This window comes from Varroa destructor, unplaced genomic scaffold, assembly GCF_002443255.2.
Source record: "Varroa destructor unplaced genomic scaffold, Vdes_3.0 BEIS01000004.1, whole genome shotgun sequence".
NCBI classification, from domain to species: Eukaryota; Metazoa; Arthropoda; class Arachnida; order Mesostigmata; family Varroidae; genus Varroa; species Varroa destructor.
The window spans coordinates 2,372,772-2,393,552 of NW_019211457.1; the positions used below are offsets into that span (position 1 = coordinate 2,372,772).

The 20,781-nt window shown below is 40.0% G+C and overlaps 1 protein-coding gene across 3 annotated transcripts; it reads left to right on the forward strand.

The window, feature by feature from the left end:
- The first annotated feature begins 29 nt into the window (after positions 1-29).
- On the forward strand, positions 30-16,598 carry LOC111250165 (ubiquitin-conjugating enzyme E2 W). 3 transcript variants are annotated; one of them, XM_086987689.1, is made up of 9 exons: positions 30-920; positions 1,330-2,052; positions 2,167-2,270; positions 10,168-10,213; positions 10,597-10,694; positions 11,647-11,749; positions 12,356-12,511; positions 12,872-12,947; positions 13,440-16,598. In XM_086987689.1, exons 4-9 carry the CDS (start codon positions 10,178-10,180, stop codon positions 13,451-13,453), a joined length of 483 nt encoding a protein of 160 aa, XP_086843815.1. In that variant the 5' UTR covers positions 30-920; positions 1,330-2,052; positions 2,167-2,270; positions 10,168-10,177; the 3' UTR covers positions 13,454-16,598. The 3 variants fall into 3 exon arrangements, with proteins under 3 accessions (XP_086843815.1, XP_022660704.1, XP_086843814.1); XM_022804969.2 differs by having other exon boundaries at positions 2,172-2,270; XM_086987688.1 differs by lacking the exon at positions 2,167-2,270 and having other exon boundaries at positions 248-920.
- Positions 16,599-20,781: the final 4,183 nt, after the last annotated feature.

Here is a 20,781-nt window from a genome sequence, read left to right on the forward strand (position 1 = left end):
GCCTGCTGTTCGTGTTTCTAGACAGATCGTCGGGTCCTCAACCTCTCCCTTCAGCAGCGCCGATCGACAATGACAGATTAAAAGACTGAGTGAGCCTGCTTCTTGGCCATCACCAGTAACACTGCTTGTCAATATCCACCATTCTAGTCACTTACATCGCACCGTTTCAAAAGCGCTTTACATTCTACGGTCGGTCAGACGCACGAACCAAGCAGACCAATCTCTGGGTCGCTGGCTGATTGCGTCTGTCTGTGCTGTATTTTGTGTATCGAGAGCGTACGGTACGGAACAACACACGGACTCAGTTCTCTCCGTACTCTTTCTGATGAGGGACGGCTAATTTTACCGCGTAGTTGTCGATCTCCGAATCCGTCGCATCCTAGATCTCCCTTTCCTATTGACTGGTTTATTCACGTTGGTCGCCGTTGTCGTTGTCATCATCTGGCACATTTCGTCGTCTAACAAAAACAAAGCGCAAACTGATACTGCTACAGCTCGGAGTGTAGTGCAGCAGGGCATCCAGCGACAGACCGAACAGAGGGAGAGAAAGAGTCGAGTGGTTTTGTGGCCATTGCGGCTGCTTTCGACTAACTGCTGTATCGTCACTAGCTTTACCAAGAGGTGGTACAAGAATCGTCGCTGGCAGCGACGTGGGGGTGGTAAGTTAGTGGCCCTCACTGCCGCTCCATTTGCCGTCGTACCGGGCCATTGCTGATGTTCACAAGCAATGCAACCTCATCTGTAAAATAAGTGTTCTCTATCGGGCTAACTGTTTTGTTCTTGGGTAAGCCAGTTTGTTCGTATGCGTAGGCTCACAAGCGGATTAGTAGAGACCGTGTACTGTCAATGTGTGCTCGGAACGTTGAGTTGGTGCGTTCGCTCTCCGCTGCTGCTGCTGATTGGTTTGGCGTAAGGTGATGGTGAGTGCTATATCTCGTGCGCTACTGGGCTATTAACAAAACCATGTCTGTTTATTAGATGTTTAAGGTGCAGGACATTTTCGACTCCATCGTTGCAGGACGGCCAGTCGTTTTGACTGTGTCGCTGCCCAGAATCGCGACGAGTCCAATGAACAAGCTCAACTGTATCTAATTCATACATAAACACGTATGTATAAGGGGGGAAACCTGAGAGAAGCGACTTCGTCAATTCGTAGCGTCCTCGTATCGTTACATATTAAATATTTATTTGCCGCCACTGTGGGTTGTAAATCATTTGACTGGTAGTGTACAATAGAAAATTTTCATCATCTTAACGCGGTCCATGTCTCGATTTCTTTTTCACCGATTTCATGTCGTGCGCATTCGACCGACGGCCGGGATTAACCAGACGCGGAGAAGCAACTTCAGTGTGTGAGGTGGTTCTCTTTTGTTGTTGTTGTTGTTATTATTATTGTTATTGTTCTTATTATTGTTGTTGTTATTATTACTATTATTATTGTTCTTGCTGTCCGCCGTGCCACTACTTCCACATCGACAAAAGGGAACATCTCATCTCTCGCAACGATAAAGGCGTTCGGGTTCAGTGTAATCGAGTAGAGAAAAACTGAGGGAGAAAAAGAAGTCTACTAGATTGAGCCGGTGAGCTGTGCTGGCAAAGTTGGTGAATATTAGCCAGTGCGGTGACCGCAACGGAATATCGTCCCCGCATCAAGATATCGTCGTGGCTGAAGACGCTGTACGGTTGTTGATGCTTAGTGTATTGGAGTAGCGGAAATTCGTTTGAGGCGGCAAGAATAGTTGGTTCCAACGGGTGTCATTGTTTCGAATCAGTTTCGTCAATCGCTGTAATTCAATGAAAACGACAACCGCTACGGGAATCAGCTACCAAACTTCGTTTCGTCTGATACATTAATTATACGTTAACAACAAAAAGAAAGCAACTAGAGGGAAGCAAGCAATTGCCAGAAAAACATGTGCATCAGCGTCGCCAACTAAACAGGTCGAAACCGTAGTTGCAGTAAGGACGCTGTAGCAAAAAGAGTGTAGCGGTCACAGCTCGAGTGTATAATACATATATTCGCGTACGTATATGATCTACGGGTCTGACCAGGTAAGTGAGGCCGCGATAACAAGGCTGCCTGGCAGCCTGCCTGTCTGCATTCTATAAAGTTATCGATTTTAAAATTAGTGTTTATCAATATTCACATGTTTCTTTCTGTTTAAGTATAGTTGATCGTGGTGTTATAAATGGTGGCCCCTACCAACTGTTCTCATCAATGTGTGAATCATCAACTCAGTCTTAAGACATAATTCGCTGACATCTACGAAGTTAGTCAGGTTTTGTTTTTGCTGCTTAAAGTGCATCCTGTATCCCAGCTTTGGCTTAGCATGACGTATGTAATACCTGTCTTATTCGAACCGATGCCAAGGGCATTGTGGTGGCATGTTCTTATGCTCGATTCTGCTCTCCAAAGATATATTATAACAGTAATAGTAGATGCGACGTTCCCACGAATAACCTATTTATACCATTATGCATCAATATATACATCAATTCAACGAGCGGAAAACGCGGCCGAATATTTACTGCCACATATGAAATGGAATTATAACGTGCTCGACATTGGGCTGCTACTATAGTTGGATATTGCCGCGTCTTGATGCGAACGTTTATGGCTATGTCGAACGCGATGCCAATAACGAAGGATTGAGCGGCAGCTAAAGCTAAAATATTATCTTTCTATAGTCGGGTTTTTAAGCGAGACTGCGGGATTGGCCTTAGCCGGTCTAGCGGATGCTCTTTAATTAAAGGCTGCGTAATAATCTCGAATCTGAATTGGTTTGTGCGATTGTACAGAAATTGTACTATGCGAGCGGTTTATTATTAGAGCTTTATTGCATAGTTTATGGCGTTTAACGGATTATGCGTCATTGTAATGGGCGTATTTTTTGCAAAAAAAATAGGCATACAAAGTATAACATTACATATATTTGAGATCTACTTTGCCGAATTAGATCTACCTGTTTCTGTCCGCTCTGATTCTCATTGAATAAAACTCGACTTTATGGCGTTATGAAAAAAATGGGGCCGATTGAACCAGCTTTGAGTTTGGTTAACGGTAGAAATGGTACCGGCTTTGTCACAGGGCTTTGCGTTTCAGTTGTTCTATCTGTATCAAACTGCCCGGTAGTAGTGCGTAGTGCACGCGCATTTATAGCAATGACAACAATTCATAGACAACAATTACACAGTGGTAAGAACGGCATCATCCCGCCAGTCTACTGCTCATAGAACCAAATGCGCATAGAAAATAAAATCCTGACTAACGTCACAGAGGCGTATCCTGCGTAAATTTTGGTGTGCTGCTATTAAAATCTCTGAAAGAAATACTTGGGGTCGGGGTTATGGACCGTATAGGGTAATGGGGCCTGAAAGAATATGCCACTAGCTAACCATTGTCATTGCGAAACGAGAAATTCTTTACTGGATGTAAGTATAAAACCATTAAAAAAAGTAGGCTCTTTACTGGAAGGAGAGTAAATAAACGAATCATTTGCATCAAATAAGCTACGAGCTTCCGAGCGTGCTAATTAAAAAAAATAAATAAAAAAATGAACTAGAAAATAGAGGAATTAGCGACGAACAAGCCGTAAGCTAAAATGGTGTGGTAGTTGATTCAATAATTAATAAAGGCAATCAGAAGCAGAGTTCAGGTCTATTCGCACTAGTGATCCTTTATATGGTAATTCGTCTATATGTCGATGACAGAGGTTACGTTCATGACTAACGATCTATCTATATTTGCTGAATTCGACCATAGGCTTGACCATTACTTTCCTATTTGTGCACAAATAGTCATCGATGATAAATGAGACAAATATAACTTCCGCCATAAACGCTGGCTGATTAGCCAAAGGTGTACTCTGTGAATAGGTTTACAGCCTTCAACCCTCATTTTCTTAGTGCATAGATAAATGTATAGATAAGACTGCATTATTTCATGTTTTCCAGAAAACATTGAGCGCCTTTATGCGAACGTTTAACTTGAAACAAGTTATCTATGACCGTCGCAGGCTTGCTAGGATCCTATGGTTCCCAGGGAAATGTTGCGAATGGTATTTGTTACCTATAACGTCTAAGTTTCACTGGCTAATGATGGATGCCCAGGCTCTATTGATAATTTTACCAATCAATCTACTCGTAATTGGAAAAATAACGACCATTTTGTGTTGTGATTCTAACAACACTTTTTCGAGGCCGTTTTCGGTCGGCGGTTAGAATCTTTGTCGATTCTGTACATGCACCTCCGGGCTGCATTTTACTGAATTTATGTTGGATAGGCTAAAAGCTTTTTAATGCACTGAGAGGGTTGTATTTTACACCTAGGGGTAAAATTGGAATATAGATTATAGCAGCTCAATTTGTTTGAAAAAAGGTTATGGCGTTTGAATGCTCTTGCAACTTACGCAGGGAAGGATTGCTTTATTTCTACGCACTAAGTGCCATCAGCTTTTTTAGGCTTTTGGAGAGAGGAGGGTAGTTAAACAAATGTTCGGCTATGTGAAGCGAACTAGCTAGTGGCATATGTCGTTCAGTGTCTAAGAACATGAGATGATTCAAAGACATACCTCTAAGGCAACGCCATATGTTCGAGCGAGGATTCGATTGACAAAATCCTCACACTACATTCGATTGGTAGATTAATTTATTCGTATCACCGTTATTCTCTAGTAGCTCATATTTTATACCGTTCCAACGAAATCGTTTAAAGGTAGCATATTTGCCTGGTAAGTGCAAAGGCATCAAGGTTTAGGTTCCAAGCAGAGCGAAAATGTATTTTTGTAAAAAAAACGGGAGCACCAGCTATCCAAAGCAATGCCTAACGGCAGTAGCGCCAGATGTGAAATCTCTGTTCATACCTACTGAGTGTAATCGATTTTAAAGAATAGTTTTTCATTTTTAGGTCGGCCTTTGAACATAGAAGTATCGAGGCTTTGTGCTCTGTAATATCTAGCGACGTTTCCATTTTTCGTTAGCAATTTTCACTATGACCAGCTTCGCTATCAGAAGCAGCATTATGTCGAATGGTTGTCATTTCTTTATTCTGTTTTTACTGAGTGCTATTTATTAAAAGTCATTATTAACAGTCGAACGCTGAGACACGTTTTGATGATGTCGGTGGAGTTATGCGCGACGTCTGTGATAGACCCAAACGTCGACCCGCCCAGCTGTCCCTCTAACGGTGATACGGTTTGATACTAGACGTCGTTAGCTCCTATACGAGATATTGCTGTCAACATTTAATTCAAGCACATAATGACTCACCGAAACGCGGTAGACGCTCAGACAGTGTTACGTTAGAAGAGTTTAGCGGACTTGCACAATGCGCATTACGTTGGTAAATAGACCAGTCATTACGTAACATCCACAGAATCGTTCCTTCTTCATTGGAGCCGAATGGAATATTTGTGTAAAAGCATCACCTAAGGTTTCGAGATCTCTTCTCTACAAAACGTACGATCTACAGATCGAGGGTATAAGGCGGGTTGATTGTGCCCGCTATCTTCAAAGAGCCATTTGAATGATGACCGTTAAGTTCAACCTGAAATAGGCCTCTTTATTATGGCTACTGGGTTTTATTAGAAATCCCGTGAAGTGAAGCAGCGCCTAAGATCCGTATCCAATGATATTTGCTGACAACGCCATTCGAACGGAACAAGAAAATATTTGAAAAGATCGAAAATAAGTATCAACGTCGTCGAAAATTTAGTGATTTTCTTTCAAAAAAGTCCGTATAGATTTTTTTTTCGACACGTAACCATAAAAAGGGAGATTTCGTAAGTACAGAAGAATCGGTTGGAGCGGAAGACTTGCGTCGCGACACTGATTCACGTCCCACAAACTGTTTCGTGCAAAAATTGAACTCCTTTGGATGTAAGCGGCCTTTAATACAATGTCTGGTTTTAACCTGCGCTGGCGGAGTAAAAGGTATCCTCAATGGAACCCTGCCGTGATTATAAACCCTAGGTACCCCTTGATCCTGATGGTGAGTAGGGTATGGTTTCACCTGATTGTGGAGACTTTCGTCTCAGCAATCAGGTGAAACCATTTGCTATTGCAAGGATCAGCTTGTTATAGCCGGTTTCCCGCGCTATCGCAAGCCAAGTCGACACTCCCTGGCCTAAGCAGTCGACACAAGACTGTGGAAAAGAGAGACTTTATGTAATCTAAATAGAAAACTGTTCTTAGAGGGTTACTGAAACATCGCGGCCGTATTGCAAGAGCGACGTCAGGGTGTTGAGGGTAAATACAGTGGTAACTGAATCCATGTGTCATATGTTTTCTAAACCATTTTCGAGGACGATTTCGTGTTAATTGGCTATATATTTACCGCGTCGGCAGCGTATTGATTTTTATTATTTCTATTTCGTGAGAAAACTTGTTGACGTTAGAAAAGTGTAAGCCAACCAACATGTTTAACGTAGCCAACTCAGAGCAGCAGAAATTCTACAAAAGATAATTGACGGAACTAGGCCTACAACAACGTAAACGGGGTCTTGTTATTTAATTCTAATTTCAGTTAAGAGGGTTATTTTGTTTTATAATTTGCAAATGTTCATGATTTGATATGAAATAGACTTACAATATGACTACGAGACGTATTCTTGTCGTATGATCACAGTATGATTAACAATAATAATCGAAATCAATGGTTAAATTAGTTTTAGATTTTTTGTTGGGCGATGCAAACGACAGCTGGGTCTCACAGTCCCATGCTGTTTCGTTTAAGCAATTCATTATTTAGATTCTAATAATATACTCAAGATAATCATAGGTCGCGTTTATTTTGCACTTTCAATGGAATTATGGCTAGATTTGTCTAAAAAAAGATATATATATATTAATAAATAGTGGGCAAGACTTTAATGCCATTTCAAGGCAAAATAACACTGAGCCTTGCTAGATATGGCTTGACAGCTAAAAGACATTGTCAAGTATTTTGCTTTTCTGTAACATGTTAAACATCTGGAACAACTTATCAGCCTATAATATTGCGTTGTAATGGTGACGATTTTTGTAGCTAAATGGCTTTAGTCATATAATTCAGATAATGGGCCATGTCGGGTCTGCATTGGTGTTATTCGAAAGCTTAGGTTCAACAGAGGTAGGTATGCTGAAACTATACGAATGTCTTCATATACATAAGCCCATAAAAAATCTATGCTTATGGCCAAGATGCCATATCGGAAAAAACTGTTCAAAGATAGTTCTGTCGCCTTTCTCATGGAAATTTCAGTGTTCCTCGTAGTGGTCAACGAACTACGAAAAAGTTAACGAAACGATTGCAGGTTGAGCAGCACCGACATGTGAGCGTCCATGACGGCGCCAAAAAAGTAAACATCTCTCCTTTATTTTTTCTCATCAAACAGTATAAAACTGTCTGTTTCATACTGTTTGATGAGAGCTAGTTGCAAAAAGAAAATCAATGTTTAGCGGTCAGGCGAACTGCCGCAAAACAATCGAGTTAACTTATATTTCCATACGCAAAACGCAACAAAACTGAGCCATTTTTAAAGCGGATTATGGAAAGCTAATAACATACGACATTAACGTGCGAGAAAAAGGCGCTACAATATGGTGCCACTAAAAAAATGATATTTTATATATGATTGTATCGGAATAGAATCGAATATTCTACAACTAAACCGATGCATTCAACAAGTCACTGAAAAAATTGATGGAGGCTAGCAAACGGAAAGGACATTGTGCTCTACAAGAAAAATACCAGACCACGTATATTCTTAGTTAGCCGGCATAAGTTGAAAAATTTAGATAGATGGGAGATCTTAATGTATTCATCGTAAAGCTCGGATCTTGCACGAGCAGATTGTCATGTATTTCGGTCTCTGTAGGCCTCTCTTAATGGTGCACATTTAGTTTTAATAGAGGGCCTTAAAAATCACTTTCTTTCGCTTAGAAGCCGTACAAATTTCATATCGGCTTATCGATCAATATAGCGATAATTAGTTTCATAACATTGTTTTAAGATGTAAATAGTATTTACTTTATGATTATGCAGACACTACGCGTTGCAGGTAACTTCAGTAAACTTGTAAACCACGCCTTTTCCGTATATTCAATGCTTGATTCAATAAGTTGTTTATCTGTAGGTTTTATGACAAGTTGCGTGATTTTATTCGCTTCCTAAAGGAATAGCTAAGGCCTCAAGCAGATTGACCATTAGCCTTCTCCGTTGTTACAAACAGTTAAGGTATTCTTGAAGGTGCTTCATGACTGATGAGGCGCCTAGCTCCATCTACAAGGTAGAGGCCCTTTTATCAACATAGATGGGATCGATAAAAGAAGGTGAAAGTTTTCCTCTGCAAAAAAAATCCGGACAAAACAATGTACGGAAGCATGGCGTAACCAGGTATCACGACTGCGTTTTATCTTAATCAAATGTAGAATCATGAAGCTGCTTTACAAACTACGACGAAATTGAAGTGCTGAAATAAATTGGCTGCGAATTAAGTAAAATGCTCTGGATAAAGATTGACGAATAAAAAGTGTGTAGTTCCACATTTTACTATGGGAAATGCAGAAGTAGTGTGCGCAGAAGATTTTCAACGCAGTATGATACATAGGGTGGGGCCCATATCATAAATTTCATAACAGCCTAACAAAAGTTTCTGCCAAACGTTCGACTCTCTACAGCCTGTGGAAAAGTTATTCATCAAAAAATAAAAGATACTTTCGAAGAACGTCTGTGGTCAATTGAGGTTTTCATGGAACACCCGTTTGCTGACATAGACGACAAATGATATTAGCAAACTTTATCCCGATCTATCTTGTCACCTCGATAAGGCAAGCATTTTGAAGGATAATAATAATAATAATAATCTGTGTTGTTTTACAATTTAGATCAAAATTATTCGACTTGTTCTCTAGTAGATTAATTAGTTACTAATTGATGAAGATCGGGTCTCGTACCGATAAAATAAATGAAAAAAGTCCTTTTATGAAATCACTGTTGACTGCTGTTTCTATCTCTATCAATGGAGACGCAGTAGCGATGTCAAGTTGATCTGCCTCCTGCTGTTGCAGTTCATGCTATGAACTACTTATAAACGTCTGTAGTCTAACGAACCAACAGTCCTCTGTTGCGGCGTTCGCCTGATTCTGTTATTTTATTTAGATATTTGCGATCAACATATACGTCGAGTACTTCGAGCTAAGTGATTTTGCGTAGTGATTATTATGATCAGGACTATTATCTGGTGATATCAATCCCTCAGCATTGGTCTCAGTTTGCTCTATGTATATACACAATATTCAAATGAGCTGGGGTAAAATGGGTTCGAAATTATATTCTAACACAGCTAAATTTCATTTCACTCGAATCGGCTATTTATCAACCATTTATCTATGCTCAGTCTTTTCTAACCCTACAAAGCCACTCAACACATACAAGTTTGCGGTAAATTATTGCATGGAAATCGGAAGCACTGATATATGCATACCCCTGTTGCCAAAGACTAGACAGAGTTCAATAAAAACGCTAAAAAACGTTCATATCTGATATGTACGGATGTGCCATTCAATAAATATAGATTGATATAGATAAATTGAACGATATGTGGCAAATTGTCTATATTGTCATTTAATTTTTCAAAAAACAATGTGTAATTAAAACATACGCAAAAGCATGCGCTTCGCAAAGCGATGAACGTGGCAGATAAAGTCGGTTCTCCAATGAAACCAAAACTTGTTGTCTAAATTTGAAGAATAGGAGACCTATTGGGTAACACTCCAGGTGAACAAAACAGAAATCTCTTACCAGGCAGTCGCTAAGTAGAACTTTATTTGCTATTGCAATTATCATGATGTCAGATTTTTGGCGAAGGTTGAAGTTGCGATTAGGAATCAAGCGCAGTTGAGAACTTCGCTATGTGGTCATCATAACAGCTGAGACACCTGCAGCAAGTTTAAATGCTCCTTTCCCGTTCTGTTTATAATCTTAAGATAATAAGATCAATTCACTCTTCATGAGCATGGCAAGCAAAATTACTATAACAACTAAGTTCAGTTTATTATAGAATGGGCTACGGTAATGAGGTAAGTTCGCTAGTGTCAATTGTTGCCTGGTCGATCATTATTATTCTGATCTGTAATTGGGTTTACAAAAGGCTATACTTTTACTGACAATGATGCTCTATATTTCAGGAGCGTGCCCATGGATTCTTCGGGTAGTCAGTGCAGTCTGCTAAACGTACGTCAAATACGACATTTAGGGGTTGTGACTTAGTTAAGTTTGCTTCTAATCAACAATAGGATAATACCTGCTAGCAACGGCGACGATTAAAAACATGAAACAGATCGATAACGATATTTGACATTGCAGTCATATTGTGTCACGTTACGTTTCGTGCATCATCTTCGCTACGCTGTCGGAACAGAATCTTCTAGAGGCTTTTATGACCATACATGCCTCGCTCTAGTCCTCAGACAAATAAACCTTTATTGGCATACGCCGGATGCAGTTTCCACACATATTTTTGTGCCACATGAACTTGATTTGTGCAGACTTCTATGACCATATTATTTGTTCACGACTTATTTTGATGGTTTTTGCCACTGTTTTATTGATTTCAGAAACGGCTCCAAAAGGAGCTTCTGTCAATGCTAAAGGAGCCCTCGCCAGGGGTCTCCATAAATGCAGATACTCTTCATGGATCTCACAGTCTTACCCAGTAAGTATGACAACCGCGTCGATGACGGAATCATTGCAGAATAAGCTTAGGACGAGACAATATATATATGTTGGCTGTGTAGAAGTGATCTTATCACACACTAACTGTAAACACTCTGCCAAATCGACATCTAAAGCGTTCATTCTATGCATTAATTGTCCACTGAATGTAAAAGGTTGAAGATGAGCCGAGTGGCGTTTATTGGTTTTGTGGTAGTCTGAGAAGCAGCTTGCCCTAACACGGTGGGATTTACGCAACGAAGTTTTAAAGGAAAATTACTGTTGTATATATATATATATATGTATGTATGTATATATATATATATATATATATATATATATATATATATAGAGTAATAAGTATTATTGTTTAATTGTTTAATCAGCCTTGAATGTTTCGCCTAACCTTCATTTGCTTTTAATTTGGGTTGACGCTGTGACCACTGTGTTATGTAATTATACATTACAGTGGAACCTAATGTAAAATAAACGGAAGCTTTTATTATCCGTAAAGATGCGCTCTTTACTATAGGATAGACGTAGCGACAGATGACAAATATTGCCAGTTGAGTTGTGGCTGTTTAGCTGAAGGCTGTATCCATTGCTGGATGCTGCTAATTACCCGTTTCGTAATGTATATCACAACCAGGCAATCACTAATCAAACCACCATCTGCACATCCCCTGGAAACTACCTTTTGTTGGCACTAATCGTAAATTAACTGACACTCCTTAAACGTGTCGTGCACGTAATGGTGTAGTGATAGCGTGTTTGCCTACCATACCTGTAGACAGCAGTTGAGGTGGTCGAGATTTAAAATTGGACATAGTCAATACTTCTTTTTAAGCTGCTACTAGTAGTCATTTGAAGAGGCAGTATTTAACAGAAGAAGCACTAGACGCACTGTATTTTTTAATAGGAAACTCCGTTAATAGTGGTTTGTGTTGTTTCAGGTGGGTCGTGGATATGGAGGGAGCTCCGGGCACTTTATACGAAGGAGAAAAATTTCAACTACTTTTTAAATTCTCCCCAAAGTACCCTTTCGACTCGCCTGAGGTAGGGGAGATTGTAGGCCTTTATTTGTTTGATAAGAAGTCTAGTATGCATGTAGACTTTGTAATATTCGGTTTGTATACTCAACAAATCGCTACAAAAATCTATAATGACTAAACGGGTTCGTAAACATAACACGTCGATTACCGATTACTACTGATCACGAAGCTGGGCTTTTTTTTTTAATATAAAAGGGTGAGTTTAAAACGGTTAAAGCTATTACAGTCGAAATACTCGATTTATAATATATTCAGGTTCTGCAACGCTAATCGCTCCTTGTTCCGTAATGGTACATATGTAACGTAGTATTTCCTTGCGAAATGTTTTTAGTATAGTTTGTATTGACGACGAACACTTTGAAGTATATAATTGTAACCTTGTTAGAGGTTGTATCAGACTGAAGTGCCTAAAGGTTCGCTCGACTTGAGATGTACATTTTATAAAAAAAAATTTCCGATTAAGTAAAGCTTGCCGCTCTATCTAAGGGAATAACATACCCAATGCAGATAACCAATAAAACATACTTACGCGCACGACGATTCGGTTACTTACTGGCAGTCAGTGGCAAAAACCCTACTGAAAATTGACATTTATTCTCTTTGCTCGCAGGTGACGTTCGTAGGGGCCAACATCCCTGTGCATCCGCATGTTTATTCGAACGGCCATATTTGTTTGTCGATCCTTACTGATGATTGGTCACCTGCATTGTCCGTGCATGCGGTCTGCTTATCCATCGTTTCCATGTTGTCTTCGTGTAAAGAAAAGGTAAAGACTGCTTTAATCGGTAACAAAAGACTTACCATAGAGAAATACAAGCTAAAGAGGATTCTAATGGGCTAAAATAATTATGGTCCAAAAACAACATAATGGAAATGCAGAAACAGAACATCGTTGGCTGATTATTTGCTTGCTGAATGTGACCATCGTTGTTAGGTCTTCATTCGAGGTGCTGCAGTGCAAATAACTTAAGGCTACACGCTAGCGCCTCGTGGTCGCAAGAAATATTTAGATGGGTTGTTAGTTTTCTAACAGATCGTGTAGTTGTAAGCAATTGTCAGCCATTAATTATACATTGGTTTCCATACTTAACAAATTTTATCTGTTTGTGTGGGTTCGTGTTCACAGAAGCGGCCGGCTGACAATACGCTATATGTAAAAACATGTAGTAAGAACCCAAAGAAGACCAAATGGTGGTATCACGGTAAGCTTTTAAATGACAGGCCCGCATCGTAACATGAGTATAAATTTCGTTTTTCGAAAATTGTATGAATCGTTGGAGCCGAGTTGGTGTCCCCGTATAATTATATTTCATCTATCCGACGTGAGCAATAGACAACCTTGACCTTAAAAACAGCGGTCTTCCAAGCCAGAGACTTTTCCGGTCTCTTACATGTTGCGATTTGTTGGGAGAGTTCGTTAACATTCAATGAATCGATATTCATTTTTTATGTGTTTTTAATTGCGCCCCATAACCGTTACTTATGTCAGTTTCTTTTCCAACCGTTTGTTAACTTGTCCATTACCAATTGTGATATCTTTACATTATTTTATTAATAACTTAGCTTACAAGGTGCTACAGGCACATCACTTGAATGTTTAATTAGCATTTCAATTTCAATTATAACAAACTCCAATATCAATTAGCAACCGCTACAAAGCTTAAAAATTGACTTTCTTCTTGCCGTTTTTGTAGATGACTCCGTGTGACTATAGTGTGGACCGGGCAGCTTTGAAATTCGTGACGAGATCTGTTATTATCCGCGTCGCCTACTATCATCACTAGGAATGTTGCGAAAAAAAGAAATCTGTTTTGTAATATCAATGCTGATAAGTCACCGATGAAACGGCTGTTACTGGTTTTGTTTTTTTTTTCCAGATACCATACAGTGATGTAGTAGAGAAGGAACAGCTCTTAGCAAATAACATTGCGCGAGAAATGCGTCCAAGCCTGTATGTGTGTGTTCGAGCTGATGAGACAAAGCAGCATTATCCAGTAGTGATAAGGATCAGAATATTTGCGATACTGTCTTTGTTGATTTGTATTTATGAAATATGGTAATAATATGCTGGCAACTAATTGCCAGTCTTACATACTTACGCTACAAAGCGAGGAAGTTGTAGAGCGATAGATTTTTAGAGAAGACTAGATCAGTTAGAAAAGACCAGACATGTTCCGGATGCGATGTTAGGTTTCTTTAAATCTCTTAAGCGCCAGCAAATCATCTGGTACGTAACAGAAGACTGGATCTGAGTATGGAGATACGAGTTCTTGTAGGAATTTAACGACAACATAATTGAAAAAAGTTGACTATTTATTGTCTGCTTTATTCTACACTGGGTGAAGTAGATCCTCCACGGCTGTTCTCGATTTTGATGTTAGCCGATGCTGTTTTATGTAGGTCGCACATCAATCATCTGTTCATTGGTTGACAAGGGAAGTACATTGCGAAAATAAACGAGATCATTCCATCAAAGGACGGGCGAATTCGGGAGCGCGGCGTCACTTCGGGAGTATTCCACGGCGTCCTTGTTCTTTGTGAGCCGACAGAAAATCCGGTGCATATCTAGGGACAGCTGACAATATTGTAATTTAAGCGTGGCGGGCTTTTTGAAACGAGTGGGTTTGGCTACTAATTGACTTGGTTGAAGAGACACTTGGATACACGCCGCGGGCTATAAGAGCGAAAGACCAATCAATCCAAATGATTGTACTATAGATCTGGGTGTTCGGGTCGGGCGCTAATCAAGGCAATGCTATCCAGCTGATGGCCGAAGGATCCAGGAGCTGACTGACTAGATGGTCGAAACGAATGTACAAAGCGGTAAACTAGCAACCGACAAAATGAATCTGTTTGTAGAAGCTATTTATTTCCCCCTAAATATGTATTTTACAAGGATGACCAACGAAAGTAACAACTCGGAACCTTGCACCCTTTCCAAGTGTTAGCTGCCCACATTTTTCTAAACCTGTAGATACGCGATACATAATGTAAAAGTAAACTTGCCGTAGCGACGAAAAACAGAGGTAATTTGTTTGCTGCACAACTGACAATAATACGAGCTTGATATTTATGCCCCAGGTCACATTGGGATATTTAGCTCAATTTTGCTTAGCGTGTAGTAATTGATTTTTGCTGATCCATTAATTTTTATTATGACTTTAAATACGTTTCGCTAACCGATGGCCTTCCCCACTCGTCCTGATATTCAAGCTCTTTTGTGACATCTGTGCATCTGTATGTTTAAGATATATTGTATACTATTAATAGTGATGATGAGGGAATACAAACACAAACATATACGGGTGTTTTGACTAAAGACAACAGTTTTACAGTTGACATGGTATGTGAATGGGTGTTCTTGATGAACAAACTTGCACCTAAAACAAGAATAACAAGAGGGGTATTATTGCGATAATTCTAAAAGAAATGCCAGTCGACGATACGCGACAGCTGCGCTACTTGGTTTCGGGGAGCCGAGTGCAACGGCGCTAACAGCTTTAGCAGTCGTAGCCATAGCAACATTAAATCTACATCTACCACCAGTCGGTTGTGACAGGAAAATGTGCGGGTGATGTGTTCTTTATGGTCATGTTTCTTTTCGGAAAAGTACACATGGTTTTCACCTGGAAGAAAAAGATGATGTACATGTATTTCGCCACACGGTGATGTGCAATTTTGTCAGCTGCTCTCATATATGCACCGTGGTAGCAAAATGATTGTTTGTTATCGTGATGACGACGCGGGACTAACTTATTTTAAAATAAAGTATCTGCGCGGGTAGAAGTCGTCTGCTTAAGGGAGTTGCTTCTTTGTAGTAGTAAACGAGTCGCGCAAATGTTTTCATTCCTCGCTTTGCTAGCCCCCAAAAAATATTCTATCGCCCTTTACGCCGGTACACATTAACTCAGACGCCTGATCACTCCCAGTACGAAATGAAGCTTATACTAGGATTCGAATTTAGATCACCACGTGTCCCTATGTTTGTTAGGTAAACACGTTACCCACTACGCTATCGCAGGAACTTGATCGTCCTTCGTCCTTAACAACAACCGAATCGGCCGCAGAACAGCAAACATAGAGTTGCTTCACGCCACATGTCTCATACGTAATTCTACCTTATGTATGTACCCTGCGGCGGATGCGATACTCGTGACGCGTGTAGATATGATTCTTTCTGGTGAAGATCGACGCAGAAAAATGATAATACCAAACAGGAAAAACGTAGAGGCAGAATAATTATAATATTAATACCACTATGGATACGAATAATAAGCTCTATATGTTAGTCAATTCCAATATAAGTATTTCTCTAAATTAAAACTGCAGCGACACGTGATGTAATGATATGACAGACAGCGTAACAGTTCACTAGGCGAACACGCTACTTTAGTAAAAAGATATCAAATACGCATTAGGATGATCATATTATTAAAAGTTTACTAAAAGCAGCAAACGGTCGTACAGGATATGTGAATAAGATGCAAAACCCACAGATTGTTATAACCAAGTGGGGCTTGTTCTGAGTGGGGCTAAATAGTGAAGATATTAAGCGATATTCGTAGGGGTCTCACAACTATTTGAGCAGTGAATTGATAGTATGCGTAGATATATTCAGTGGTACATTATCAGATTGTTCTCTTGAATCAACTAATTGCAGTGACACTTTTTAAATCAAACTTACGATGAAACGAGAACAATAAAATAAGCACCACAAACCTTACATCTATGCAGAGGCAAGCAAGCAAACAATGAAAACCGAACAAGGACCCGATCAATCATGGAAGCAATGTAAACATGCAATAAAGGTACGGCAGACGTATTTCGCCAGCGGTGCACTATCCAATCATAAACAGATTCATAAATGCGATATAATGCGACAATAATAATACGTAGATAGGCAGCAGATGCGAGAACAATGACAACGATGAAATGAAAAGTTGTCGTTAGAGGGGACATGGAAAAGGGAAGGAAATTTGCAAGCCAGTTTTGCGCGTGACGTGTTGACGTGGTGTAAGCTTCTAGCATGTAGGAAAGCGCGGAAGACTACGACAGTACAACGAGGAAGCATCAACTAACCAATCAAATAATGTGCCATTGGCACAATGTTAATTGGACATTGGTCTGAGGCTGAGTAGAGCTTTATTGAAGTTCGTGACTTCAAATGCCGGAAATCACTGGTAAAACTGATGTCTGGTGGTCGATTATCGTGTAACATTAGTAGCGTTACATGCGCTCATAAGAAGACTCATTGCCGAAAAGGACGAGATAATAATGGGAGCACATGGGTTGGTGATGCAATATCTAGCACTGAGGCTTCTTTTCTCTAGTCAATCGCAGCGGCGGCAGTAGCAGCAGCAGCAGCAAAGAACAACAATAAACGAGACGTACCTAGATTGTAGGCATGGAAACTCGAATTTTTCCTCAATTCAGTAAAACGTTCGTCCCCGCAGACACACTGAGATTAATGTTATTGCAAATAGCTATAACAGGTACATAATTTTAGGAAGCTATAGCAGCAAAAATATTGGAAATAGAATCGAACGTACGCATCCGTTCTCCAGATATGTCATTAACGAACAGAGACGGTGATGAACGAATAGTGCCGTCGGTATTCAATAGATTGGGGCAATCGATGGCAGTCACGTAGCGTGGGGTGGGTACATAATGCGCTTAACTGCATGATCCTTTCCCTCATATAGTATCAACATTACCAAAAACGACAACAACAGTCAACGCCGATGTAAACGAAAAGCTGTTGATACAAATAAAGAGATGACGCATAATGAAGCAAGGCGGTGAGGGGGATTTGCATGAAACCGATGTTCTTATTTTAGTAGATGTTTAATTACTATTATGATAATTGCTTTGGAAAAATCGTTGAGAAAAATTACTAGACGTGAAATAGTAAAGATGGTAAGAGGGCTTATCAGTACTTCGGGTCGGCATGAGGGCGTTTGTAGGGGTACCAGATAAAGTAGTCGAAAAGTTTCGAAACCGCATATAAACTCTATAGACCGCATATAGAATGCAGCCGCCTGACGCAAAAACAATACCTAACGGCAGTAGACCGAAACAAACATTTTAGGTGAGTATTTCGGGCAGTCTGCTGTCGCCACGGGAAAAGCGCAAAGAACAAATATGGGGTTATTGGCCCTATGGGGTATTTAATATCTCCAGATACTCACTTCTCACAGCATGTTGATCCTATTAGATTAGACTGACAGGCGAGTTTTGCCTCACGCCCCCATCCTGTCGTTGCTTTAGCTTTTTTAGCTTCGTTTGAACCGGTTCCTGTGTGTGGGATATCTTCTAACTGTAGTACCGTCGAGTAAATTCACAGGTTCATCTGTTTCCAGCTTTGGGCTTATATAAAGAAATACTTTTATTAAGTTAAGATTTCATAGCTAGGTAGACGAAATTTCCAGCGTGAACACAGACCAACAGTTATCCGGTTGCAACTAATCCTTTGCCAAGTAAAGGCTTAGCACAGTGGAATAGTAGGGCGACTAACGAAATTCAAGACCAGCTCCACAGGAAGGTTTGAAAACAAAACTGCAAATTTGTGTTTTTCCACCACCCAGTAAGCCACGTTCGCGCTGGTGCACATAGAAACAAACTGCTTTATTAGCTAGATAACTAGATAAATTGTCCAAAGGAGGCCAAATCTGTCGTTGAAGCCAATAGTAATGTCGCTAAAAGACCCACATGTGTTCTCATGGAGATAATCGGCTATCGGGGCATGTGACTCTGACACGTTTCCTTTGGGTGTAAATCTGAAAAGTGCGATAACGATTTTCATAGATTGTGTTAGGAAATCTGACAGAATACCAAAAGTGTTCCGCACTACGGTGTTGATGTTGGGCTATAGATTGCCCAAACGAATTTCTGACAAATCATCAAATTCCTCAATGAGATCAATACGCAGGTACATATAGAACAAAAGATAATGACGATTTTTTACCTGATCAAAAACCAGCCTTTTGCTCGAACTCTAGCAATAGATTTACTTCCGCCTCTCCAGAAACCTTAGGCTCGAGTGCAGAACTTGTGCAACACTTTTCTTTGTAAAACGTGTTCTCACGGACTTCATTTGCCAGTTCTTGGAAAAACTGGTAACACAATGGCATAATATCTGCAGAATTTGTAGCACAGCAGAGTTTGGGAGTCTCTCCTAATCAAGCTTTTTAAGATCAGCTTTTGCAAGTTTTGCTTTATGCAGGATGGCATTGTCGTGGAAAGGGACAGCAAAGGGCTATCTATTCCGGCTTTTTACGTCCGATAGCATCGTTTAATCCATGTCTTTATAGAGATTTTTGTTGTTTTTTTTTCAATTTAAAGTTTTTGAAGGTATAAACACTTTTAGTCCCCGTAAATATAATCTGACTTGAATGGAGAGCTGTTTTAGTCTTGAGCTCAAACGTATCTAAGAAGCATTAAGTAAATATTAAGTTGTTTTCATGGGAACATGGGGACACCACCATCACCGATGTAATTCCGTACACAAATATAGCATTGTGGCTATGTGTATTTAATAATAACTATTACTAGATAATAAGAATCTACAGTTTTGTTGAGGTATTTTTTCGGATCTGCGCCCAAACGCGTAATTAAAGCCTTGTATATATCTTATGACATTTTGGCCGTGTAATGATAGTGTATATTCGTTTCTGTTTCAATATGTTTTACTCCTGGTGAACCAGCACGAGTTTACCACTCAGGTTGACTTTATGCAAATAGGTAACACAGGCCTCCGGAGGTCTTGTTTCGACCACGCACAGAGGGCACCTAATTGTTGAAAAGATACGGAGGTTCGGACTTGGTTGACCTATGAAAAGCGCTGGTTGGATTCAACTAAAAAAAAAAACTCACTCAACGAACGTTGCAGTCAAACGTTTATCTAAATTCACCCTTTTTCGTGTTATCTGCTTATACTTTTCGTTCGACATTCTGATTCGACATGTCTAATGTTGGGGTAGTTTAATTTCTTTTAAATGGTGAGTGCATTCTAACATTCCCATAGTTCCGATACGAAAGTGAGAAAAGAAAGGGCCCGTTGACCTGATTTTAGTGGATTACAGAGGTGAAGCGCATTGGAGAAATAGTACTTACTGCTTTTATTTATATTAGGTTTTTTTGCTTTTGTTTATCCTGACGAGCGACAATTGCATAGAGTTCCTATTTTTCTTCGATCTTTTAGGAAATCGATTTCCGACCGACCAGAAACGTTATTTTTTGTTCAGCTAGTCTTTTTCCGTTCTAATACTGCATATTGCTGTGAACAGCGGCAATCCACCAGCACCACATATATTTCCATGTTCGAGAAAAAGCGCGGGTATGTCTTCAAATCCTTGTCGGTCATTTGGCTCTTGGGCATTTTCCGGCCTGGTGTATTATCCTAGCGGTACCAAACATAAACCCCAATTATTTTCGAACACAGATCTGGCCAACCATACCATTCACGAATTTTCCTTACGTGTGGCCATCCCGTTTGAGAATTGGCCATCATTTATAACGACAGATGCCTACATCTAGATAGGTTATCACGCAAATTTACAAATTCATTATGCATGCGCCTCGTGTAACACCGAGACACCGTGTCTACTTATGATTTCCCCGAAAATTGTGGGATGCAAATTTCGTGTTCATGACAGTCTGATTAAGCGAAAATAGCTAGCAATTATCACATAATCAGGGGTGCGTCTTCTTGGTCATTTTGCGTGTTTGCCGGCCATTATGTTTCAGTGGAAATACCTTCAGGCTATCTTCATTAACTTCGGCTAGATCACCAGGGTGAGGCGCTTCCGACCGGTCCAAGATACCCTCAAACAAACTATCTTTGAGCTGTTACTACCCTTCTAGAGCCCTTGCTATACACGAGACATCTACTCCAAACGGCTCTTTTGACATCGGCCGAAGAAATGCACTGCCATCAATGGACCTTACGAAATCTGAATTAAAATGGAATTTCGTAGATCACACGACAGAATTATAACGAATAAAGATCAAAACACCTTGTAGTGATGGTACGAAAAT